This window comes from Marmota marmota, unplaced genomic scaffold (genome assembly GCF_001458135.2).
Source record: "Marmota marmota marmota unplaced genomic scaffold, marMar, whole genome shotgun sequence".
In the NCBI taxonomy this organism is placed as follows: Eukaryota; Metazoa; Chordata; class Mammalia; order Rodentia; family Sciuridae; genus Marmota; species Marmota marmota.
In genome coordinates this window covers 9,371,527-9,397,329 of record NW_025999983.1, presented here as the reverse complement: position 1 = coordinate 9,397,329, position 25,803 = coordinate 9,371,527, and the positions used below count along the sequence as shown (strand labels likewise).

Sequence of the window (25,803 nt, the reverse complement as noted above, 5' to 3'; positions counted from 1 at the left end):
TGGTTTGCCCACAGGTGTTTGACCCCAATATCTGAAGTCACAGGGCTGTACCGTGGGGCGGGATGGCAGGGTGAGCCTTGTGAGGAGCCTCAGTGCCTTAGCATTTGTGTTGTCTGGTGCTAAATTAGCTAATTTCTTTTATGACCTGAAAACGCGTGTTCTCAGATTCTTATTTTTGCCCTCCTGTCCCTTTCCAGTTGAGGTTTTATGAAGACAGAGATGCCTGAGGCCTGCGCGATGCGCTGCCCCAAGTCCTATGTAGGTCACAATTCTGGAGACAGAAATAGGACTCTGCTTGGTGTTTATATCTGTGGCAGCTGTGTCATCGTCTTGTCTGCAATCCTCGGGGGGGAGTCTTCCATCACAGATGGCTCTCAGAATCGCAGATCCCACCCACCTCTACTCAGAATGTGAAGGAGCTGGTTCCCAGTGGCCCGAGCTGGGGCTGAGAATTCTCCCTGCTGCTCGCAGCGCTTCAGCTGTTAAGCCATGCTCACTGCTGAGGGCCGAGGGCAGGCCAAGACGTCCCCTCAGTTGCGTCCTCTGGGCAGGGTCTGCCTGTTTACTAGAAGGGCCAAGGATGCTCTGCCTTTTCTGAGCAGCAGTTGGAAGGTGTCCCTGAATCACAGATCACATTGTTATGGGGCATGAACCCAGCTGCTGTCATAAAGGGATGGTTGAGGGTTTCCAAGGAACTTAGCACTGTCCTTTGTCACACAAAACCTGATAGAAGAAGGGAACTGTCACCAAGCACTTAGTACTGCACAAAGTTGTGCCCACATAAGGTGCTTCATCTGCCAGGACTTCAGAGTGTGGAGGGTCTTAGAGGGGCTTTCGGATGCTAATGGAGTGTTCCAGGTTCCCTCAGCCCACGGAGCCCAGGAGCATCTCTCCTTGCCTCAGCTGAGGAAGCCTCATGAAGGGGGACATGCTCAGCATCTGGCTCCAGCCGGCTCAGAGGGGTAGAGAGGTTTCAGACACCACTGATGTCAAGTAGATGGCCAACTTGACCTTCCTCTTTTTTTCTGAGTCACAGTAAAATCCATGAGATGGAATCTGTTCAGTTACTCAACAAAGGCTAATCAGTCATGACACATTCTACCCTGTGTGAGGCACCGTGCTAGGTGCTAGGGAGAATGCAGAGAGGAACTGTGTCCCGTCTCACCCCCTGTGACTTTCAACCCCGTGAGGTCATGCAGCATGTCCACAGACAGCCACAAGTACCAAAGGGGAGGAGCCAATGACTTGTCCTGGGCATTCAGAGACGGAAGTAATCACTTCTGCTGTGGGGAGACAAGACGGCTCACAGTCTTCACAAGAAGTGATGTTGCGCTGCAGCTTGAATGCCAGGGAGCATTGGCACACCGAGGTGGGGACATTTGAGACACGTGAGCTGGGTAGGCAGGCCAGAGGGTGTGGCATATGGCATTTATCTGAGAACTCGGGGAGTTCATGTGGCCATTGCTCCGTGTGTGGAGAGGAGGAATGGAGGAGAGGGTGAAGAGGAGTCCGAAACAGACTTCAGGATTTGGGTACCACCTAAGGAACTGAACTTCACTTAGCAGGAAAGGGGGTGTCATTGAAGGTTTGGGAGCAGAGATGTGTGAATTTGACCTGGCTTTGGTAGTGACAACAGATTGAAGACGATTCTGTGGCAGACAGAGGGATGGGGAGGCTGTTCAGCCATCCTAGGTGAGAGGAGATGGAGGAGAGGTGCCCGGGAGGACAGGCATGGAGGCCAAGCAAGACACAGGCTGCCCCGGGTGGGAGGAGGAAGGCATGGCCCAGATGGGCATGAACTTAGGCTCCCATCAAGGCTTCTGAAAAACTCACAGATGCGCATTATGGAAATTCAGTTCTAAACATCTGGTAGACTAGAGCATGCAAAGTCACCTTGTGACAGAACTGTTCCAATGGGGACCTTCCTGCCTCCCTATCCACGCCATCTGCTTTGTCCTCCAGCCAGGGAGGGGCCAGGAACTGCAGCTGGCCAGCTAGGGAATGGAGGGGGCTCAACTTAAAGTCCAGTTAGAAGTCTCCATTGCGACTGCACTCTTATTTACTTGAATGTCTGCTGCTTGAAGGGGCGGAGGACTCCTGTACCTTCCCATTATGATCAGGAGCTCTGAGGCCTGGCTGAGTCTTCACACAGAGCAGGAGCAGGCTGCCGGGGAGACAGGGACGTCTGCTTGAACTCGTGCCACCTGTTCAACAACCAGCTGCAGAAGGAACCCCTGCAGGTCACCTCTCCTCTTCCTCTCCCTGCTCTCCAGGAACAAGACTGAAGAGATGAATGTGCGCTCAAGTGCAAATAACTTAAACCACGATGCACTGTCTCCAGGGTGAAAATGTGCCAGGGGACAGAAACCTTAGTTAAAGCCATTGACCTCTAATTGCTGAGTGTCAGCCGTTCACCAGGGGAGGCCAGGAAAGGCCTCTAGAGCATCGTCATGGCCATTAGTGGGGTAGCCGTTGAAGACGGCAGCCCTACCTGCAGCACACAGGGACAGTTCAAGCCAGGGGGACTCATTACCACTGCTGGCCTTACAGAGGCCACCTCTGTGACTTGGCACAGGCAGGCTTTGAGGTCAGCCAAGGTACATTTCAGACCCCAAAAGGGAAAAACGAACATGCCAAAACCTGAGATCTACTAAGCCACCCTCACGGGAGGGTGCTGACCGTTCTGAAGTATCTCCCCTTGGAGGTGCGAAACGGAGAGGAGAAGTCACAACTCTAGACCCTGGACCGGGAGTGCATCCTGCCACCAGGCTCCGTCTGGCTCACCTCTCCAGCTGCCCAAGGAGGGCTGTCCACTGCGCCAATGTTTTCTCACTCAAATTCGTTAATAATGAGAAAGAGAAAAGACATGGGCCTGTTTTATTCTCTGCCGTTATTCAAATTATGTCTAGTTATGAGTTTTTCTGGAAAATTCTCTTTTACACAAATCATTTACCTAGCCATTATGTTAGAAAATATAAAAAGAAGAATTTCCTCCTGTGTTAGTCAGCTTGTGCATTCCTGTGACTCAAATACCTAACAAGAACAACTTAGAGGAGGGAGAGTCGATTTGGACTCAGGGTTCAGAGGTCTCAGTTCATGAGTGGCCGACTCCATTGCTGTGGGTCTGAGTGAGGCAGCACTCGTGGGGGAAGGGCCCAGCGGAGGAAGGCTGCTCAGCTCACGGTGGGGTCAGGAAGGGAGTGTGGGGGAAGGGGCCACAGGCAAGATGCACCCTTCCAGGGCACCTCCTCAGCGACCCCTGTCCTCCAGCCACACCCCACCTGCCTACAGGTACCTCCAAGTCAGTCCATTAAAACAGGGATGAACTGATCAGGTGACAGCTCTCACAGTCCAATCGCTTCACCTCTGATTAGTCCTGCATTAACAGGAGCTTTTGGGGACAACACCTCATACCCATAACACCTATAGACATTTATGTACGTATGCAGGTGAGGGCTAATGCATGTAACATAAAATCTGTTGTTTAGTACCAAGGTTAATTTCATGTTTTCAATATGGTTTGTGTTTCTTTTAATTTTTATTTGGATTAATTTCAAACTCACAGAAAAGTTGCAATCATAGTAATAGTACAAAGAACATGCACATACCCTTTACCCAGCACCTGCTGTGAATATTTATCCCATTTTCTCTCTCTACACAGTATTTTTCTCGTGGCACTGTACTCCTGAATACTTCAGTGTAGGTCCTCAGAAGAGGGGCCTCTCACATAACTATGGTGCACATTATCAATGTCAGCAAATTTGACATTGGCCTATTGCTTTGCCCAAACTTGATATGGGTTGTTTATTTCTTATTGTGATAGACTAGCACATTTTTCAAGGCTTAGTAGAATGTGAGGCTGCTTCTGACACGACAATAAGAGCAACAAAGCTAATGTCCTATCATATGTCACAATGCAGTTCCTTTAATGAGCTCCCGGAGTCTGGGTTTAGATTAACCCCAGGCTGATATCTCAGTCAGAGGCTGAGACACCAGACTGGCAGCAGTTGACACTTATCACCAACCCTTTGTGGAATGTGCCCCATTAGCACACTAGCCTTGCCCTGAAGAGGTGCTGTCTCTACAGCCTGCCGTCCTACATGCTATATACAGAGTCATAGCACTCACCAGTGTAGGATTCTGAGTTCAACACATCATTAAGTAGATTTTGATTGTCACTTTATATTGAATCTCTAAAAGGAAAATGGTCATTCCCTGAAGAGATTTTCTATTCTCCAGATGCCTCCAATTGAATTGCAAGTTCTGTGTCAGATCCCGGAGCCTAGGCCCACACCACAGCATGGTGCCATCTTTTAAAATTCCAGAGATCTCTGTTGCAGGAAAAGATTTCCTCTACGGGTCCAGGAGTATAAACAGAGTGCTGTTTGCCTGATGATGTGTCCCTCTCTCTTCAATATTTAACTTGAAGCTTTTCAGCACTTAAAAGCATAAAATCAAATGGTTTAGAAAAGACTGAAGCCTGTTAAAGAGAATTAGCTAGAAACTTCCAAGGAAAAACAGTGATTCCCTTTTACATAAAACAATATCAGTTGGATTAAAGAAAATTTCCCCTAACGTGAGTGGACACTTTTACAGAGGACATTCATTTTGTGCTGCTATAATAGAATGCCTGAGGCTACGTAACTAAAAGAGAGCAGAGATTCATTTCTGACAGTTCTGGAGACTGGGAAGTCCAAGGTCAAGGGCCCACATCTGGCAAGGGCCTGGGCACTGAGTCTTCTCATGCAGATTTCAGAGCAAACCCACTTTTGCAGCGTGGAGGCCACTCCTATGATGGTGACACGCATCCATTGGTGAGAGCTGAGCCCTGGTGACCTAATTACTTCTTAAAGACTCCACCTCTCACACGGCTGCTTTGGGGATTAAGTTTCCCACCTGTGAAGTTTGGGGGACACATCTGCAGGACAGCAGGGAGCTCTTTAGGTCAGACTTTCATCATTCCTCTTTCCTACAGCAAGCTCTCAGGTCTTATCACTCTCCTGGCTGACTTCTCTTTCCCATGAGGCTCTATGAGGGTGCAGGAAGGTCCACATCGAGGGTCTGGGTGGGCTACCTGGAGGTGAGAATGGCAGCTATTCGTGTGTTCTGGTTTCCCAAGAAGCCGAGACGCCTCACCTGGCCGTCCACCATGTTGATTCCTGGTGGTTTTGCTTTGTTCTGCTTCTGCAAGGTGGTTGGTGTGGGAGCAGGGACAGCGAGGATGGAAATGCTGTAGCTTTGTGCTTCTATCTGGTGGTCCTCCTGGGGACGGCTGTCCACCTAGTTACATTTGGGGTCAGTCTCTACCTTCTTAAAGTCATGGGGACGTCTCTGAACTTCTGCAGGACTAAGGATAGACAAAGGCCTTTGGCCTCATTTCAGTCACTGTCCAATTAGCAGCATGTATGTCCCCAAGGCTGGTGGGCCAGATTTTCTGTTGTGGTCTCAGAAAAGGGGCTCTTGGCTTGTGGTCCTCGAGCCCCGACTTGTGCCAGCCTCCCTTGATGTCTTGTTGGAGCAAGCGTGGGGCGCTGGTCCCATAGCTTCCAGAACCAAGCCCCCGTCCACCTCCGAGTCCTGAGCGGAGAACTGAGGTCCTGCACCTCCTGCTCTTGGCCACCTCGAGCAGCTGTAAGGACCTCTGAGGAGGCGACATCATGTTTTTCTGTACCTATGGTGTCACCCAACGTGGTGACAAGAGACTGACCATGGTCATGCCAGAGCCCTTCTTCACTTAGCTTTGGGTGCTGTGTCGACTTTCAGGTCTACCTCCCCCTCCATGAAGTCCAGGAGTCATGACCTGAGCCAGGCCTAATGCTCAGACCTGCCCAGCTCCTAAACACCTTGAGCTGAGGCAGTGCCAGCTCCCAGGCTGGCCTGGGGCAGGCTTTAGCCTGTCCAGAGGCACATCACCCGGCTCACCACAGAATTCAGGGTTAGCAGAGGGACACACCTGTAGTGCCAGCTACTCGGGAGGCTGGGGTGGGAGGATCACTAGAGTCCAAAGTTGGAGAACAGCCCAGGCAACAGAGCAAGGCCCTGTCTCTTAACAGCAGGGTGTGATGGCACATGCCAGTAACCCCAGTGGCTCTGGAGGCTGAGGCAGGGGGATTGTGAGTTCAAGGCCAGCCTCAGCAACTTAGTGAGGCCCTAGGCAACTTAGCAAGACCCTGTCTCAAAATAAAAAATAAAAAGCTGTGGGGATGGGGCTCTGGCTGAGCACCCTTGAGTTCAATCCTTAGTACAAAAAAAAAAAAATTTAAAAAAAAGTGGACTCAACCCAATTGTCCATCAAATGATGAATTGACAATCAACATGTGGTGTAGCCACCCAATGGAATACTACTGAGCAATAAAAAGGGGCAAAGTATCGATACACTTTTTNAAAAAAAAAAAAAAAAAAAAAAAAAATCAACCAACTACATAAAGAATGAAAAGAATTGTTCATCGATTGGCAGCTCAAATGCCTTTTGGAATTAGTGTGGTTTAGCCACCGAAATCCCTTCCAGCCTCTTCAGAGACTCCCCTGCAGGTTCATGTCCTTAGCTCCTTAGCCTCTTTTGGAGAGATTACCTCCAAAAAATACTGAAAAATGGTTTCTTGGTTTTTGCAAATGAACTCGGTCCTCGAGGTCTTGTGCTGGCAGAATGCCCGAGTTGTTGGACCCGAGCAGGGAAGGCTGGTTCTGATGCCGACGTTCTAACTCATGTCTTCTGTCATGTGAGTCCAAGGGCCAGTGGGCACCGCAGACTGTAAACACCTGGTGTGTACAGTGCAAGGGGCCCGTGGGTATGTACACAGCCCTGCACATCCCAGGCTGGTTGTGCCAACAGGACCATCTCCAGCCTCTGCCAGCTGCTCTCCTGGGGGAGCAGAGGGTGCGGCCGTCCCTGCTGGGGAAGGAGGGTCCGCTCGTCCACAAGAGCGAGTGGCAGAGTCCCCTACGTGTAACTTCCTAGTTTCTAAGGAACCAGTGTCACTCCTCCGGGAAGTCTTGGCGTCCTAGAAGGGGGTGCCCGCTCACTGCCCATCTAACACTGCGTTCCCTTTCTTCTCCTCCCCCTGCCCCGCCCCTGGCAGCTGTCCGTACCTAGCAGTGAAGATCACCCCCGCCATCCCCGTGGTCGGTGGCATCCTCTTCTTCTTTGTGATGGGGACCCTGCTTCGCACCAGCTTCAGTGACCCTGGAGTCCTCCCACGAGCCACGCCGGATGAGGCCGCTGACCTGGAAAGACAAATAGGTAATCCTGCAAGCCCTTGGCTCCCGTGGCCTCCCGCCTGTGCCACCCCAGTGGGCAGGACAGGCTGAGGTGCCCATGCAGGAGGGGCAGGGCGCTGGCCAGTGGGAGGAGCGAGCGTGAGGGGTCAGGCATGAGCAGATGGGAGGTGGGATGTGAGGTGGGGCGGAGGCTGGGTGGGGAGTGTTGAGGCCGCGGCTGCTGGCACCGGGGCTGTGCAAGGCCCACCCGCGAGCACGGTTCCAGGTCTTTCTTTGAAGCCCCGGGTCCAGTTCTGCTCTCATGACCAGCCTCGGAGGTGACAGATCTGCAGTGGCGGTCATTGTGGCTCAGCTAGTTCCTAACAAAATCTCCTCAGCCTGCTGTCCTGTGTATCCCTCCTGGGACCCAGCACTTCCCTTATTAGGCACAAGAACAATATATACTTGTGATGTTTCTTGAGATGAATGACTCTTTTTCCTTAGAAATTAAAGCCTGAGGTTAAAATGTCTACACTAATCCATTTTGGAGGTATTTAAACAGATCCTAATTGCTCACACAATAGACTCTTGAAGTCTTTTTTTTTTTTTTTAATTAAAAAGAGTGCTTTTTCTTGCTATTTAATGCTCTTAAAATCTGCACTTGTGACTCTGGCTTTGCTGTTGAGTGTTAGTCGGTTTAACCTGGGTGGCAGAGGGACTGGGATCCCTCAGCATGAACACAAAGGCCTGAGAAACCACTTTGCAGAGATGTTTCCATCCTGTTCCATGGATCTCCCTTTGCAGCCTCTACAAAAGCTGGCGAGATCCTCTTATTTATGGTGTAAGCAGATTTGAAGTGTGGCTCTTACTAGAAAGTGTCCACTCTGGTCTTACTATTCCCCAAATGCCAAAGCACAGCTGTGTCCTTCCCTCAGTCCCTGGCCTCATCTTTCATCCCTGTCATCTGGGAATAGAGCAGTAGTCAATCGTGGAAGCACATGCTGACATCTGCTGATACGCAGCCTTCTTGTGACCTGAGGAGAGAAGGGGAAAGGAAGAAGCAGCCATGAGGAAGACAGTTTCCTTCCTAGCTGCTCAGTCTTGGGGCTCAGGATGAGGCTCGCCAATTCACACACAGCCTCACCTGTGATAGCACTGTCATCAGTCTTGAAGCCCATTATGGCCACCCCGCATTGTTTTCCCATCAGGCAACCTCGTGAGGATGACATTATTGCACCCATTTTATAAATAAGGAAACAAAGCCCCAAAGAAGGGCTTGAATGAGTGGCAGAGCTGGAGCCTAGAACCCAGGTCTCCAGGCCCCTGCCCTTGTTCTTCCCAGCTCCTTCCATCACTGGGCAGAGGGAGATCAGGCTGGTTTCAAGGGGCAGAACGAGATGCCTAGTCTATGCCACACTCCACCAGCAAGTAGCTCTGCGCAGTGCACGAGCCCAGCCACTGCGCTGAGGGCACGTGACTTCCTGCTGCCCCCCAGAGAGCAAAGGGAGCAGCTGCCAAATCCAGATCAGGGACAGGTTTCCTGCCCTGGAAGTGACCGAAACACTGGGGTTCTCTGTTGCAAATGCAGATTCTAGACGCAGTCTCCTTCTGTCCTCGTTGGCACTGAGGAAGTGGAGGAGGACTGACGGTCGCAGAGGTTGATGATCCCAGAGCGGTATTTCTAGAACCGGCTGTGCCCCATTTCTAAATCCTGGGCATAGGTTCCATGAGAGAGAGAGATTTGGGGACAGAGGAAATGAACTTGGTTTACTGTTGGCAAAGCAGAAGTGACCCACTGGACAGACCCCTTCCGTATGAAGCAAAAGTTTCAGAAACAGCCATTTCGTGGTTCTGGGACTCGGCAGCGTTGAGGAGTGGCCCGGATTCAGGGGAAACGACTGCAGGTCAGGTAACACCGTGGGGCCTGCTCGTCCTGCCTGGGCTGCCCCCCTCAGGCTGCTCTGAAGGTGGAGACCTTCTACAGACAGGGCCGCCCTCGACACCGGCTCTTCCCTCTCTGAGGGTCCAACTGAGGTCTGAGGGAGCACAGAGAAGAGCCAACGCTTCCATCTGAAGACAAAACACAAGCAAACCGAATGCCAAGCAAGAAGTCAGGAATCCAGTAAGCCAGAGAGGAAATCCGTGAGATGGAAGGCAGAGGGACAGTCCAAAAGAATCCATGAGACCAAACGTTGGCTCTCTGAAAAGAACAAAAGTGGCAAGGCTTTAGTTACACTGGTGAGAGACACAGAGACAGAGACAGAGAAATGATTAAAAGTAGGAACAGCATCTCCCAGAGAAGGCGCATGAAGGATCAGTAAGTAATGAAAACGCTCAGCATCTTCCCTCCCTGGGAAGCACAGATCAGAACTCCCCAAGGCACCTCCCACTTTCCACCACTAGATGGCTCTGATCAAAAGGACTGACTTGACAAACGTTGGTAGGGAATTGGAGGCACTAGAACCCTCGGGTTACTGGTGGGAATGTAAAATGGCACATCCACTTTAGAGAATAGTTCCTCAAAGTCCTTCAAAAAGTTAGTTACCATAGATCTTAGCAACTACACTCGTAGGCATAGAGCCAAGAAAAATGAAAATGTCCTCACAAAGACTTGTACATGAGTATCCACAGCAACTTTATATCGACTAATCAAAAAGTGGACTCAGGGGCTGGGGATGTGGCTCAGTGGTAGAGCACTTGCCTGGCATGTGTGAGGCACAGGGTTCGATTCTCAGCACCACATATAAATAAAGATCCATTGACAAAAAAAAAAAAATTTAAAAAAAAGTGGACTCAACCCAATTGTCCATCAAATGATGAATTGACAATCAACATGTGGTGTAGCCACCCAATGGAATACTACTGAGCAATAAAAAGGGGCAAAGTATCGATACACTTTTTTTAAGGTTCATGGGTGAACCTTAAAATCAGCATGTTGAGTCAGGCAAGCCAGATGCAAAAGACTACATTTTGTGTTCCATTTATGTCAAATGTCCAGAAAGAACAAATCTTTAGAAAGCAGAGTAGTATCATCTGGGGCGGGGCTAGGAATACAGATGGACTGTCCCTGTAAAGAAGGAGCCTGGGTGATGGACGTGGTCTAAAATTAGACCATGGCGATCATTGACTTGTATACTTATAGTGGGTCGCCGTTTAGTAGGTAAATTATACCTCAATAAATCTGCAAAACAAGAAGGAGGGGAGGGAGAGGGGACAGAAGGAGCTGACCGGAGGGCAGGCGAGGGCTCTGGAGTCACTCCCCTGGGGCAATCCCAGCTCCTGTTCTCCAGCCGAGGCTACAGCACCCCTTTCCAGACTGCGTCGTCTGTAAGTGGGAGTCGCGGTGAGCATCTTGTGTGGTTCTCATCAGGGTCCAAGGCTCATGTAACATGACCTACTGCATGGTGGGAGTAAGGGGCAGAGCTAGAGCCACCTCGCTGGTGGCTCCTGATAGTCTTGGCGAGTCTGGGGGGGGGGGAGGTTCTGGGGGGGAGCTGCTGCTTGGCTTCTGGCTTCAGGAAACAGGATTATGTTCCCATGAAACCTTTTTTTTAAAAAACTTATTTTAATTTTTTTCTTAGTTGTAGTTGGACACAATACCTTTATTTTATTTATTTATCTTTATGTGGTGCTGAGGATCAAACCCAGCGCCTCCCACACGCTAGGTGAGCGCTCTGCCATTGAGCCCCAGCCCCAGCCCCTCCATGAAATCTTAACGCATTTATTTTGTGCTGCCTGGGTAAAGAAGGAAAAATGAAAAATGAGGTTTGGAAACCTTTTCTTATTGGAATTATTAATTCTAACGATCTGTTGTATCTCTCTTACTCCCAAAAGCTCAGAATAGCCACTTGGCAGCAGCCGTGTGAGTAGTTTTTTGAAATTTTGCCAAGGATTTCAACAGCTCCCTGCCTCAGACTTCTGCAGAAGAGCCGGGGTCCCAGGGTCTGTCCTGCAGGTCAGGAAGGGCCTTGCCCTTCTTTCTTCTGAAGGAATGTTCCCGAACTTAGGTTACAGCTAAAAAAACATCAAAGAACAGAGTGGGCTTCCAGGAAAGGCCCTGCAGGGGTCACTGGGGACCCCATGGGAAACTTCAGTTTCAGAAACTCAATTTGGTCAATTCACCGAGGACGACAGATACTCAGCAACTGATTGGGGTCAGAGAAAAATGGATGAGCAATCTCAGGATTGAAGCATTCCATTTCAGTTAGGTAGGGACGGGCCTACCTAGTGGCCGTGTGTCATTTCCTCGAGGATGCCAGGACCCAGGAAGTTGGCACAGAGAGTGGGCGGCAGGTGCCACGGGAACTGGGCCCCTTCCGCTCCCACAGCAAGGCACATAGCTCAGGAAACTCCCCAGACCAGGGCACCCACAGACCATGTGAGGGTCCGACCGTTGTCAGGTGGGGTGGGATCAGGTCTAGGGAAGCCAGCGTGGCCTTTAAAATCTCACCTGTGCTGGGTACAAGCTGGAGGACCAGTGCCTCCCCTCTGCTCCTTGGCCAACCTGGCAGGAGCCTCTGTCCCACACCGCTCAGCATGCCGTCTTCCTCTCTGTCCCTCCCGCCTCCTCCTCCTCTTTATCTCCCCTGCCGCTCCCCAGCCCCAATCTGACCAGGGTGTCACCACTCAGCAGTTCTGCTGGGATACAAGACCAGTTGCCACGGCGTCTTAGATCGTTTCCTCCATGAGTCTTTGGAACGGCCTCCTGTTGGGGGGTTTAGGGTGCTCCCTACAGCAGCTTCCTGATCCGGGGAAGCGCTGTGAGCCACGGTGCCAGGTTCTCCTGGGAGTGAGTGTTCTGTGACAGCAGGAAGTGCCGGTCCATCCATTGGAGTTGCTGGAGTTTTTTCTCCCCGAAGACATCATCAGTCTTTGTTTTAAGGGTAGAAGCATTTTAATTGGAATTTTAATGACAATGATGAATTTTTGTAGAAGAAAATAGTCTCTAAGGAGGATGCAATTTAAGCCAGTGTAAGACCTTAATCCATTTTCTCTATTGCAGCTAAACTCTTTCCATTTCCATTTTTATTTAGCTAAAATTACTTTTATTGGAGCAATTTCTTTTCTGGGTAAAATCGGTATCCAAGATTTTTAATTGATCTAGTATTTTTAATATTATGAAAGGGGCCACCATAAAATTTCTTATGGAACTTTTATTTCTTTTTTATTGGTTCTTCTTGGTTATATATGACAGGAGAATCCATTTTGACATAGTTATACAGGCATGGAACATGTCTTATTCTAGTTCAGACCCTAGTACTTCTCCTTCCCTTCCCTCTTCCCACTCCCTGGCCCCTTCCCACTATTGATCTTTCTGCCATTTACCCGTGGTTATTTTTAAAATTAACTTCTTGTGGATGTACACAACGGTGAGGCTCACTGTGGTATATTCCCGTATGTACATAGGAAAGTCACGTCCACGTCATTCCACTGTCCCCTCCTGTCCCTTCATTTCCCTTTGTCTAATCCACTGAACTTCTACTCTCAGTCTCCCCTTGTTGTAGGCTAGTATCCACATGTCAGAGAGAACATTCAGCCTTTGTTTTTTTGGAGATTGGCTTAGTTCACATAGTATGATATATTCCAGTTCCAACCATTTACCAGCAAATGTCATAATGCCATTCTTTTTTGTGGCTGAGCAATATTCCATTGTGTATATATATTATATATATATCACATTTTCTTTATCCATTCACCTGTTGAAGGGCACCTGGGTCGGCTCCAGAGCTTAGCTATTGTGAACTGAGCTGCTATAAACAGTGATATGGGGGCATCACTGTAGGATTTATACTGCAGCAATTTTTCTTGTTGATTCAATTTTCTACTATGTGAGGTGTTTGGGTTTTGGAAATTTTTTTTAGCCATTATTAGTTTCAGATCGTGTTGATTACTTATGTTGATACTATTCACCATAAATTTTCCCTAAAATTTGATGGTTTCATTGATTTTTTGCCTAAGGAGTGTTGTGTTGGCTGTGACTGATCTGTATTGAAATCTCCCAGATACCGTGAGGTCACTTTGGGTGCTGTACACTTGTTGTCCATACTGGTGGTTACACATCCCCCCCACATTGGCAGGTCAAAATGGCAGGTGTTGTAGGTGACTACTTTGATAGCTTTTTTTCTCAGAAGGTGACATTTTCTGATCAGATTCCCCAATTCTTATTTGTATCTTCCCACTCGCCTCCAAAAACACCACAATTTGTCTTTGTGTATGATGTTCACAGTGATCACCTGGGCATCTCTTACACATTCAACTAGTCCCGCGCGCTCTGTTCAGAGTCAAATGACACCTGCCTCTGAGGCTCCTTCCTGTCTTCACTATCCTCTCTCCCCTGCGTGCTCTTGCCAGAGATGTTAGGCTGTCACTTAAGGAGCGTTAGGACTTTCTCACCTGTGCCCACGAACTAGAATATTCTCTGGACCTTTCCTGTGTCTTTGGGAGGTTGGCTTCTTGGGTGGTGATGAGCAGGCGGGACAGGGTCCTAGCTAATGTCCCTGTGCGCTGTTCTCGTGTGGGCAGCACGGGACCCTCTTGTCCTGTGCTGTCTCAACCCACCCAGCAGCCCTCCATGATCTGCAGACACTGTTGACATCCCTGTTTCATTTGTGAGGAATCCAGTGCTCAGAAAGTGGTTGCCAGGGGTGGTTTGGCCAGAGCTGGGCATCCTGCTCTGCTCCATCTGTGCTCACACCCATGCCCTTAGCTGCTGCCCCTCCTGCCCCATCCTGTTGGCATGGGAACCAGGCTCTGAACAGGGGGTTTCTGGGCTCCCTGGACAGGGCACCTCCCTCTCCCCTGGATGGTATTCTCTCTTTCTGCAGATGGCAGGCAGTGCATCCAACCCTCCAACTTCCCTGTGCCCCTGGCTGACTCTCGGTCACAAGCACTGCTCAGGCACGGAGCGTTGGGTCAGCATCCACAGCCAGAGGCCTGCTGCTAAAGTCCTGGCCCCAGAGGCTGGAGGAGGAGGCCCCGCAGGAAGAGCCCGGCAACCCAGCTGCCCTCTTGGAGCTTTTGTCCTGTGGGAACCTCTCTGCTGTCTGCATGTTCTGTGGAGTTTGTGAAGGAGCTTAGGCAAGGAGATTGGGGAGTCTTCCATGCTGGGTACCCCCTGAGGGAGACCAAGGCTTTGGAAGAAAATAACATCCTAGGAAGAGGAAGGGCAGAAGGGGGAGGAAATGAAAGGAAAGAAAGAAGATAGATTTCTTGTTTGAAGGAAAATGCTAGAACCATCCAGCATGTATTAGTGCCAGGGAAGAGTAGGCAGTGAATCTCCCACACAAATGCAGGGTGGGGGCTCAGAATGTCAAAAATCTTGATTGTCTCTTTAAAAAAAAAAAAATCCAAGCAAAGTGGAAACCAGATGTCACAACTCAAAATTATGGTATTTGGGGAAATACCACAAGGTTTTGAAGAGTCTGGTTCTGAGGGAAGGAAGGAGCCAGAGATTTTGTTTTCCACAGACTCCCCACCCCGAATGTCTCTCTTAATAAAGGTCAAGGTTTGACTTGCATATCAGCACCTCGTACAGACGCAGCACGTTTCTAACAGAATAAGCTCCTCCTTAAAAGCAATAACGGTTCTGCGATTCAGATAGGGGGAGGTCTCTCTGTCTCTCTCTCAGCACCAGTGTCACTGCCTACAGAGTGTGTGTTAAATCGGCACAGTGACGGCACAGAGCAGTGTAGACGGGCTTTGCTAAAAAATAGAGATGTGCTGTGGGTTGTACTCAGTTCTCACGTCCAAAGCCATCAGTGGGGAGGATGCTGCAAGAACCAGGGTTAGGAGGAGGTGGACCCCAAGAGCAGAGGGGGATGGCTGCAAGCACAGGGAGAAGAGGTCAAGTGCCACGACAGGAACAGGACAGTTGGGACCCCGTGGTTCAACAGCGTGGTCTAAAGTAGGCTCAAGCGCTCTGGAGCAGGTTGGTGGAAATCCGAGACCCACCTTGCCATCCAGGGGTACTGAAGGGTTGGCTTCCTCCGTGGCGCTCGGCAGCTCCCTGTGCCCAGGGACTGTCTTCCTCCAGGAGTGCTGGTCCCGGGCAGTGCGCCAAGTCACAGGACATTCCAGCTTGAAGAGACCTCAGCCATCACAGAGATCCTCCTGGGCAGCTCCTCTGGTTTACAGATGAGTAAATTGAGGCTCAGAGAGAGAGAGAGGGAGAAACCTGCCCGTGCTCATGTGGAGCTAACGGTGATGGGCTTAGGACACGGACTCTGGGGTCTGACTCCAAGTCCAGGTGCTATGTACTCCTCCTTTGACCATTTTCTTTGAAAACAGAATCTCTAAATCCTTGCTGCTCAAAGTGAGGTGCTTGGAACAGCAGCATCCACAATGCCTGGGGGCAGGTTAGAAATGCAGGCTCTCAGGCCCCAGTCCACCTATAGACCAGGACCGCACTTACAAGATGGCAGGTACCACAGAAAAGCTGAGGCACAGAGGCCCGCGGCTGCCCATTGCCCACCTGGTGACTTCCTCTCGACCGTCAGAGTCCATCTCCTCTCCAATTCTCAGGACTTCCTTATTTTCAGGAGTTCAGCTAACTACAAATTTGAATACTGGGTTTAATAACCTCCCTCCTTGAAGTAACTGTGAGATGAGCAGCATCTTATACCTTATTGTTACTTGTTTAAAATAACCATATTAATAAAGACCTTCTCTTCAGATAGTGTTTGCATATTTCTAAGCCTATATAAGTATTATCAGTAGGGCTGGGGATGTGGCTCAAGCAGTAGCGTGCTCACCTGGCCTGCATGCGGCCCAGGTTCGATCCTCAGCACCACATACAAACAAAAATGTTGTATCTGCCGAAAACTAAAAAATAAATATTAAAATTCTCTCTCTCTCTCTCTCTCTTAAAAAAAAGTATTATCAGTAAAGTGTATGGTTATGAGCAGGGAATCTGTATCTCGATTGGCTGAGCCTGAATCCTAACCTTTGCACTTCCTGTGGTACCTTGAGAACTGTGTTATCTTCTCTAGGCCTCACTTTCAGTGTCTGTAAAGGAGACCTGCTACGTGCAAAGATCTATTCTAGTGTTCTTATTCTGAAATAAATTCTTCTTTCTCCTTTGCTTCACTGCAAAAATTCAGGAACTGAAATACTTGGGAAGATTGTCTAGCTGGCTCAACTGCTTAAACAGAAGGAATGACGTGGTCTGTTCATTTTAGAATGCAAACCTACATACGCACCCATGTGAATTCAGTAAGCAAAAAGTAGGTTCTGCAAAATAAGTAAGATATTTAAATGACTCATTGCATATTACTATCGTTAGCAGTTTAACTGGCAGGCTTGGAGGATAATGTGAGGTGATCAAGCAGCAGCCCTGTTGAGTGAGGGAAGGAGTCAGTCAGTCAGTAAGGTTTTAGCGGGAAGCCAAAGACTTCATCCAAGTCAGCAGGTGGGTAAAAGGGGCTCAGGAACAGCGATCTGACCACGGGTGAGCATGCTGGGTGTGCTGAAGGAGGGGAGGCAAGATTGGCTTTTCAGGAGAGAATCTCCTAGAGGTGGCTGATCCCCAGAGTGGACAGGCTCTGCATGCTGGGGAAGCGAGAGACTCTTTAAATTCCAAATATAAAGGTGGCATGCTCAGGAGTAAGAGGAAGCAAAGGGCATCTTGAGGATGGAGGAAGGCGACCAGGTAAGGAGGGGTGAGGGGCCACTGGGAGCAGCCAGAGCAGGCCGGGCAGGGGCCACATGGTGGGAAAGGAGGACCGGCCTCGCTGGGCACCAGAGGCAGTGGAATAGGTAAGAGGAGCTGTAGCCAGAGAAGCCACGGGTTTTGCAGCCCCTCTTGGCAGAGCTGCTTGTTCTTAACTGAAGGGAGCCGACCCACTCTCCCACACTGTGGGGCAGCTCCTGATGTTGGGGGGGATGGGACTTGGCCAAGAGCCACCTGCCAACAACACCTCACCATGTCCCTGATGATTCTAACCTGCTGTTGTTCAAGAAAAGACTGTTGAGGGTGTTGGTAAAATGCAAAGGCAGACTCTACCCAGGGAGACCAGGTAGGAGATGGTGGCCAGTGTGGTGAGGTTGCCCAGTAGGGAAGAGACACCAGGCCCAACCCCAAACACAAGGAAGAGTGGTAGGACCAGGGTGCGGCTCATTGGGTAGAGACTGCTAAAGGGAGAGGTCAGGGGTGAAGGGCCTGTTCTGGCTCAACCAGCTAGCAGGGTTCTGGAGGAAGGCAGGCCAGGTGGTCAGATGTTCCCTAGGGTGGTAAGGCCTGAGGAACCCCCTCAGGTATATGAGAGGGACCGGATATCTAGGAGGGGGTTGACTTGGCAGGATTCTTGCTAACATTGGACACTGCAGAAGCCCAAAGTCAGGGCCTATTTGAGAAGAGTGATCAGAGGAGGCTGAGTAGAGCTTCGTCAAGAGCATCTTTGTTATCGCAGATGCCCTGTGTCACTTAGATTCTCGCACGCTCTGTGAACAAGGGACGCTGTGAGGTGTCATCTGTGGGGTCCGCATGCAGGTCTGTGATGCCAAGAAACTCTGCCCCCTGTGCTGAGGGTGGGGAGGGGCTGATAGCCTTTGTGAGGGCTGTATCTCCCTTCCCTTCTGGAAGGGGAACTTGGTACATTGAAAAACTTGTAGATTAACTGTTTATTTTTGTTTCTGGCAGATAAGTTCTGAGGTTAGGAATCATTGCCTAAGAACATGAGTCGGTTAGCTTCTGCTGTGTGGTTCAGTTGGATGTGGGCAGTCCTGGGAATGGCTTGCAGCCTAGAGAGAGGAAAGGGCTCAGGGTGGGCTTCCTAGGAAGACTGAGGGGTCATCCCACAAGGGCACTTCCTACCACCATGTTCATAAGGAAAAAATTCTTCCAATTTCCATTTATACAAATTTACCTCTCAAGGCTCCTATTTGGCTTCTATAGCTGGACAGAAGTGGAGAACATTTCTTTGGAAATTGTAGATAACACTTTCCAGGAGAAAACAGAAGTCCATGTGGATGTATGCCAAATTATTTACCCTCACAATTTGGAATGTGCACTTAAAAAAAAATCTCTTTATTTTCCTTGAGGATAGACACTTGATCCCTGAGTTGAGTGAATAGGTGAGTTGCTCTTTACACATAATAAATAAAAATAAATAGAATAAAAACCGGCTTGAATCCCCTGTGGCCCTCACAAAACTGAAATGTGACACACTTGGAGAGAGACTGAAAGGCAGGCATGACCACTAGAAATATAACACAAGTCATGTATGTAATTGCACATTTTATAGCAGTGATATTTTAAAAGTGAGAAAAGAATAGAAAAAACAATCATGAAATTCATTTGGAAAAATAAGAGGCCCAGAATAGCCAAAACAATCCTTAGTGAGAAAAGTGAAGCAGGAGGCATCACAAAACCAGATCTTAAATTATACTACAGAGTTCTAGTAACAAAAACAGCATGGTATTGACACCAAAACAGACAGGAAGACCAATGGAACAGAATAGAAGACACAGAGTCCTACCAACATAAATACAATAATCTTATACTAAAAAAAGGTGCCATAAACATACATTGGAGAAAAGATAGTCTCTTCAATAAATGGTGCTGGGAAAACTGGAAATCCATATGTGGTAGAATGAATTGAACCCCTATCTCTCATCCTGCACAAAACTCAACTCAAATGGATCAAGGATCTAGGCATTAGACCAGAGAACCTGCACCTACTAGAAGATAAAATAGGTGCAATTCTCCATCATGTTGGTTTAGGAACCAACTTCCTTAACAAGACTCCTAAAGCATAAGAAGTAAAATCAAGAATCAATAAATAGGATGGTATTAAACTAAAAAGCTTCTTCACAGAAAAGGAAACAATCAAGAACAGAGAGCCTAGAGAATGGGGGAAAATCTTTACTGCCTGCACCTCAGATAGAGCATTAATCTCCAAGATATACAAAGAACTCAAAAAACTTAACACACACACACACACACACACACACACAAAATGAATGGGCAAAGGAACTAAAAAGACACTTCACAGAAGAAATACAAGTGGTCAAAAAATATATGAAAAGAATGTTCAACATCTCTAGTAATTAGAGAAATGCAAATTAAAACTACACTGAAATTCCATCTCAGCCCAGTCAGAATGGCAATTATCAAGAATACAAGCTATAGGGCTGGGGCTGTAGCTCAGTGGCAGAGCGCCTGCCTAGCATGTGTGAGGCACTGAGTTCAATCCTTAGCACCACATAAAAATAAAACAAAGGTATGTTGTTCATCTACAACTATAAAAAAATTTTAAAAAAGAATACAAGCAACAATAAATGTTAGCAAGGATGTGGAGGAAAAGGTACACTCATTCATTGCTGGCATGACTGCAAATTGGTGCAACCACTCTGGAAAGCAGTATGGAGATTCCTTAGAAAGCATGGAATGGAACCACCATTTGACTCAGTTATCCCACTCCTCCATTTATACCCAAACAAAATCGGCATACTACAGTGACACAGGCACATCATAGTTTATAGCAACCCAATTTATAACAGCTAAACTATGGAACCAGCCTAGGTGCCCTTCAACAGATGAATGGATTTTTTAAAAATGTGCTATATATACACAATTACTCAGCCATAAAGAAAAATGAAATTATGGCATTTTCCAGTAAATGGATGGAACTGGAGACTCTCATGCTAAGTGAAATAAACCAATACCAAAAACCAAAGGCCAAATATTCTCTCTGATATGTAAATGCTAACCCACAACAAGGGAGAGAAAGATTAGGAATTCTTTGGATAGACAAAGGGGAATGAAGGAAAGAGTGGGGGAAGGGAATAGAAAAGATAGTACAATTAATTGGACATAACTTTCCTATGTTTATATATGAACACATGACCAGTGTAACTCCAGTCATACTTATTATATATATGAAAATGCACTCTACTCCTCACATATATCTAGAAAGAACAAATTTTTAAAAGTAAGAAAGGAATAAGTGAGATTAATTTCGAAGCCATTATTTCAATGCATATGTAATATAAAAAGTACTAATGTAATACTTCATGCTGTGTGTGTGTGTGTGTGTGTGTGCAAGCTGAATCTCAAAAATCTGGTGTATTGTGTACTTACAGTTATCCTTCATTCTGAACTAGCCATATATTTCAAGTGCTCAATAGAGTAGTCACATGTGACTAGTGGCCGCCATGTTGGACCACTCAGTTTTAGGTCCAAATAATTGGACCTGAATAATTATTGGAATATCTCAGATTTGTCCACGTTGGCTACTTTGTTATGGATCATTTGAAAGAAAAATTGGGAAGAATGGTTTTTAACTTTATCATTCATTGTTTTTGATTTTGATGTGGTCATCACTGATGTGGTCATCCATTCGCCCACTCATTCAACCTATGTTTGTTGAGGGCTAGCCAGGTACTAAGCACTATGGTAACAGCAACTCATGTTGTTGCTGTTGCTCTTGTTTTGTTTCTGTCAATATAATTGTGAAGTTATAAACAATGGGATCATCTGAGATATCTAAACAGACTCATTTATTGCTCATCAATGTGGTCCGATTCCAGACCATTCAATTAGATCATCGGTTCTTCAATCTGAGCATGCATCAGAACCAGCTGGGAGTCTGTTAAAACGCAGACTGCAGGGCCACCCCCAGGGGTTCTGAATCAGATCTGGGGCGGGGCCAAGGCTCTGCATGTCCAGCAAGGCTCCAGATGATGCTGATGCTGCCGGTCTGGAGGCCACACTTTGAGAACCACTGGATGGGAGTGGTTTCTCCTTTAAGATCCGTTACCTTTTATTTAGTCCATAAGCTTGGAGGCAGAGTCAAGGGTCCCTGGAGTTGAGCAATCACAGGATTCATGTCTCTAGGGGACTCTGGACGATAGGTAAGGCCCCTTCCCAGTGGTCTATTTTCTAAGATACAGGTGTAGTGACGAACGGGAAATTCCTTGAGAAACTTATTTAGGAACTTTACCAGGGATTGAATGAACTGGTGTGGAGTCATCTCAGGGAAGCTTCCCACATTTCTCCCTTGGGGACCAGCATTGCAGATAATGGCCTCATGAGCCTCCATGGTCAGTCAGTTAATGCTCAGTCCCTTGTGCTCCATCTGCACTCCTTTCTGAGTCGTAGGCACAGCAGGACACCTGTCTGTGAATTCTGCCCGCAGAGGTGCAGGTGGAAGCAGCGGCCTTTCTCCCCACTGTTCAGCTATTATTTTTGTAGGAGACCAGGTGACAGACCAGGTGACAGTTGCAGAGGTGATTTTCCAGGGTCCTTGTTCTTTTCACTCATGCTGGAAATGACTTGACATCAGTTTTAGATTATTTGGATGAGCCTCTTTCCCATGACATTTCCCTTCTTTAAAAAAAAAAAAAAACACCCATTTTTCTCTTAGATGCAGATAACAAGTTTTTGCTGTCATACATGATTTTGATCCTGTGAATGCCATCAAAAGGTCAAGTTCTTAGAAGAGACAGAAAAGAGAAACTGGAGGCCAAGGGTTTCCTGCAGAATTGTGGCTAGACGCTGGTGGGAGGCTGTCTGAACCACCCACACCCACACCCCCGTCCCTCTTGCTACCATACCATCTGTCCTGTAGCTGGAGAAACTTTTGGTTGGGGAATGACAGAGACTTTTGCATATTTCTCTCAATGAGCACAGAATGTTTCTAACATTTATGTGGTTGTTTTGGGTTTTTTATTTTTATTTTTTTAATCTTGCAATGATACATCCCAGGCACATAATGAAAAAACATTTCTGGCTGGTTGTTTAGTTTTTAAAAAATTAACTAAACAGTTCCTCAGTTTATTTTAAGCATGGCACTATCTTAGGTACCAAGGATAATCAAAAGCACTCTAACTGGGGGCTAGCTTACATCCATGAGACCACAAACAGCTTTTGTTTAGTAGCAGAGAAACAGCAGTAAGGACAAATCACATAACTCAGGGTTTGCAACCTCTGCTCTGCTGCCAGGTGGTTCGCAGTGAGGTGCATCACTGCACACGAGAACTGTGACAAGAGAATCATGTCCTAACACTCCCAAATGGCCCTGGGGAGCAAAATCCCCCTCAGTTGAGAACCACTGCTGTAATGTCAGCCAAGTTTGTGAGGGTCAAAGGGACATGTGCCTGGGAGAGGATCACAAGAGGTTAATCAGAGTTATCTAGAGAAAGAGAATCCGTGCTGGATCTCAAGAGGCACGAAGGATGTGAATTGCCTGCAGAGATGGCACTGGGGTGGGGTCGGGCTACCAGAGCGGAGATGTTCTTTTATAAACTAACGACTGAAGAGAGGCCCAAACTAGAGCCCTTCAGCTGGCCTGGGGGTGTGTATAGCGAATGGGGGGATAATTAGTGAATTTGGTCAGTGTTATGTCGGAGTAATAGCTACTCAAGCCAGATATCAGCAAACAAGAAGACAGAACTAGGACAGAAAGAGATTGGCTAGCATCTGTATAGCACCGACTGTATGCCAGGCGCAACATGTTACATGTTACATGTTCATTCAATCCTCCCAACAACACCTGAGGTGGGTGCCATTATTATTCTTATTTTACAGCCACAGAAACTGGTCATTTCCAGGCATGGAAGGGACCAGTTACTTCCCCAGACCTCTCACCTTTAGCCCCCTGCTTGGCTGCTTGGCCACGCTCTTACAACCTCACTGGATCCAGGTTTCCAGGTTAAGCAGGGCCAGGGTGATGGTATTCTGTCCCCAGCGGGCAGGAACTGGTCTGGAGTCCAAGTGGCCAAGCAAGGTTTGAGAGGAATGAAAACACTGACCTTCATCTATAACCAAGTCAGGAATTTGCATGAAGAGTCATATTTCATGGGAAAGCAGGAGATGAGGCTCCACACAGAAAACTCAGTTCCAGAGGCTCGGGCCTCCAACAGGAGGGTCAGCTGCTAGGAAGCAGAGGTTGTGAGGAGCGGCGAGGTGAGGGAGGGCAGGCTTGGGCCTGGCTGGGTCAGGGTGGGAAGAGCTGCCTTCCACTGGGGAACAGGTCGGGGTGGGCCATGCAGGCCTCTGGAACTAAAGCGCCCTGGCTCCGTGAGTGAAGCCAGCAAGAGGTGGGTGTGACAAGAAGCAAAGATGGGGGTGACAGGGAGACTTGGCTAAAAGATGGAGCTGGTTCTATGCCAGGAACTGGACAAAAGGGTGCCCTCAGTGAGAGATGGACAGAGCCGCATGTGGAGGGCCTGGCGCCTGGAGACAGTGGCTGAACCCCGAGTCCACTGTTCACAGTGCGTGACCAGAGCAGGTGCCCTGGCCCTCCAGCCTCAGAGTCCCCTTGAACAAGGGCAGGAGAACATGCCTGGGTCCCTGAGGGTTTAAATGAGATCCTGGGTGCAGCCCTATGCAGCACATCACCACGGCGCTAGAGGGAGATTTCCTAGGGGCCATGGAGCAGCTGGAGAGGGACAAACTGGGGCCAAACCAGGCAGGGTCAAGTCTGCAGCCGGGCCCCAGGGAAGGAACGCGTTGGCCTGGACGTGGCTCTGGGGGATGCCCTCTGCTGCTAGCATTCGCAGGCCTGCCTGTTGTGACAGGAGGGCAAGGAAGCCTTGCTTTTGCTGTGTGACGATCCTAGACTTTGGTGGCTCATCACATGGTCTTCAAAGGGATTGACCTGTTGGGCTGGAGTGGATTTTGCCATTGGCCATGCTGAGCAGTTGGATGCATGTCCCGTTGGGTTGTGTTAGACTGAAGAATGAGATAAAGACAAAATGTTATTTTACGGGTAGGACTCTGATTGTTATTATTTGCAATTTGAGCTCTAAAAAGAGCTTTAGCATCAAGATGCTTGAGGGGTTTGTGGCACATCTCTAGTCAGTGGGGTCCAGTCCTGACCTCAGTCTTCCCAGGGTCATTCCCACACCACAGAGCAAAGAGTGAATGGTTGCACTGGCCAACTATTCAGAGTACTGGGACACTCCTTTCCCATGGCCACCCCAATAAACAGCATGCGAATAGGGACTGTCCACTGATTTCCTGTGAATTCCAATGAATGTTTTTGATTGCCTAAACTGGCCTGTCCAATAAACATAATGTGAGCCACAAATGACAGACACATGTGTATGTTAAATTTTCCAGTAGCAACTTGATAGACACAAAAAGGAGCAGACAAAGCCAATTTAAGTAGTATGTTGTATTGAATCCAATTATTCAAAGTATTTTCATTTGAAATATGATCAATAATAGGTAGTTTACATCCTCCTTTTTTGTACCAAATCTTTTAAATTGGGTTGTATTTTATACTTAAAACACATCCCCGTTCAGTCTAGCCATATTTCAAGTTCTTAAGAGCCATACGTGGCTGGTGGCACCATCCTGGGCAGTTCCCAACTAAATTCCTTGACTGTGATGCTGATGGTCCAGGAAAAGCTGACAATGACTCTGAGCTTGGGGACACTTGTTTCCCCCTGATTCCTGGTGCTAGGTGTACAAGATGCCAGTTTTTGATTCATTCCCCACCTCAGCATTACAGTAAGGAAATTATTTAAAACCAATGATCACCCAGAGAGCCCACCCCTGGGCCACTAGGGACAAGAGCAGCCAATCAAGAGGGCTGACATTCAGCCACATGTAAGTCTAAAGGAAAAGAAAACCAATCATTTTGGCACAGAAATGGAATCCCAGTTTGTGGGAAGGAGGAATTTCTAATATAAGAAAGGCAATGGCCATCAATAAAGAAGGATTGGATTCGGGCTACTGCAATGAACACTCGGAATTCTTCTGTGTGGGATCCGCATCTCAGACCCGTGAAGTTCCATTTTTCTGCTTGACAGCACACAGGGTGACTGTAAGACAAAAATTATTGGAATGACTTTTTGCAAAAATCACCAGGTGAGCTTTGAGGGTAAAAAAAAAAAAAGGTGACGAAGTTCAACCATGGTGGGACGGCTATTCTTTCTCCCTGCTAGAGACTTCAGCCTGTCCTAGCCAAGCCCAGAGGGAGGGGGGAGTCTGCAGGAGCAGAAAACATCTGGCCCGCAGGCAGGGCTGCTCAGTTCCTGTCCTCCACCTCTCTGCCAAGTCCAATCCTACTCCTGACGCTACAGCTCAACACACCCACAGCGATGACTGAGGGCTTCCCCTGGCTTCCCTTGACACCCGCCTGAGATAAAAGCAGTTAACGATGGCTCTTCCCTGGTGGTAAATGGTTGTTGGTTTCCTTTCATCAATATTTTAATGACTATTTGCACATTTTGCCAATAAGGGATCCAGAGCCTGGAGGTGGGTGCAGAGACAGATTGCAGAGGTGACTCAGGAGGCTTCGGCTGGCCGTCAGTGCAACACCGCCCCCCGTGATAAGTGGGTTTCAGTCCCACACCTGGCTGCCTGGCAGGCTTTTGAAGCAGGTGTATGAGCAAGTCCACCCGCCTACCCCTCTGATGCTATCTTTTCTGAGATAGCTTTGCTGCCCAGCAAATGCACAGAGAAACCTCTGTCCAAACCTTGCCTCTTTGCCCGAGAAGGATTGTTCCCTATGTGCCTGTGTTAGTAGAAAGCAACTGCCACAGCAGGCACAGCCCAGATCTGCTGGGGAGAGCTACACCACTCTGCAATCCAGATGGCACCTGCTTGGGAGAAAAGTACCACTCCCTGGACACGTCCCCAATTCTCAGTTAAGGTCA

General features: G+C 48.2%; 1 protein-coding gene across 4 annotated transcripts in view; it reads left to right on the top strand.

Annotated features, from left to right (window-relative positions):
• Zdhhc14 (zinc finger DHHC-type palmitoyltransferase 14) overlaps positions 1-25,803 on the top strand; it is a 241,202-nt gene that overhangs the window by 137,485 nt on the left and 77,914 nt on the right. For all 4 annotated transcript variants that reach the window (XM_048805914.1, XM_048805912.1, XM_048805913.1 and 1 more), the window contains exon 2: positions 7,080-7,240. In XM_048805914.1, the coding sequence (XP_048661871.1) occupies positions 7,080-7,240 (161 nt within the window). The remainder of the gene's footprint in view (positions 1-7,079; positions 7,241-25,803) is intronic.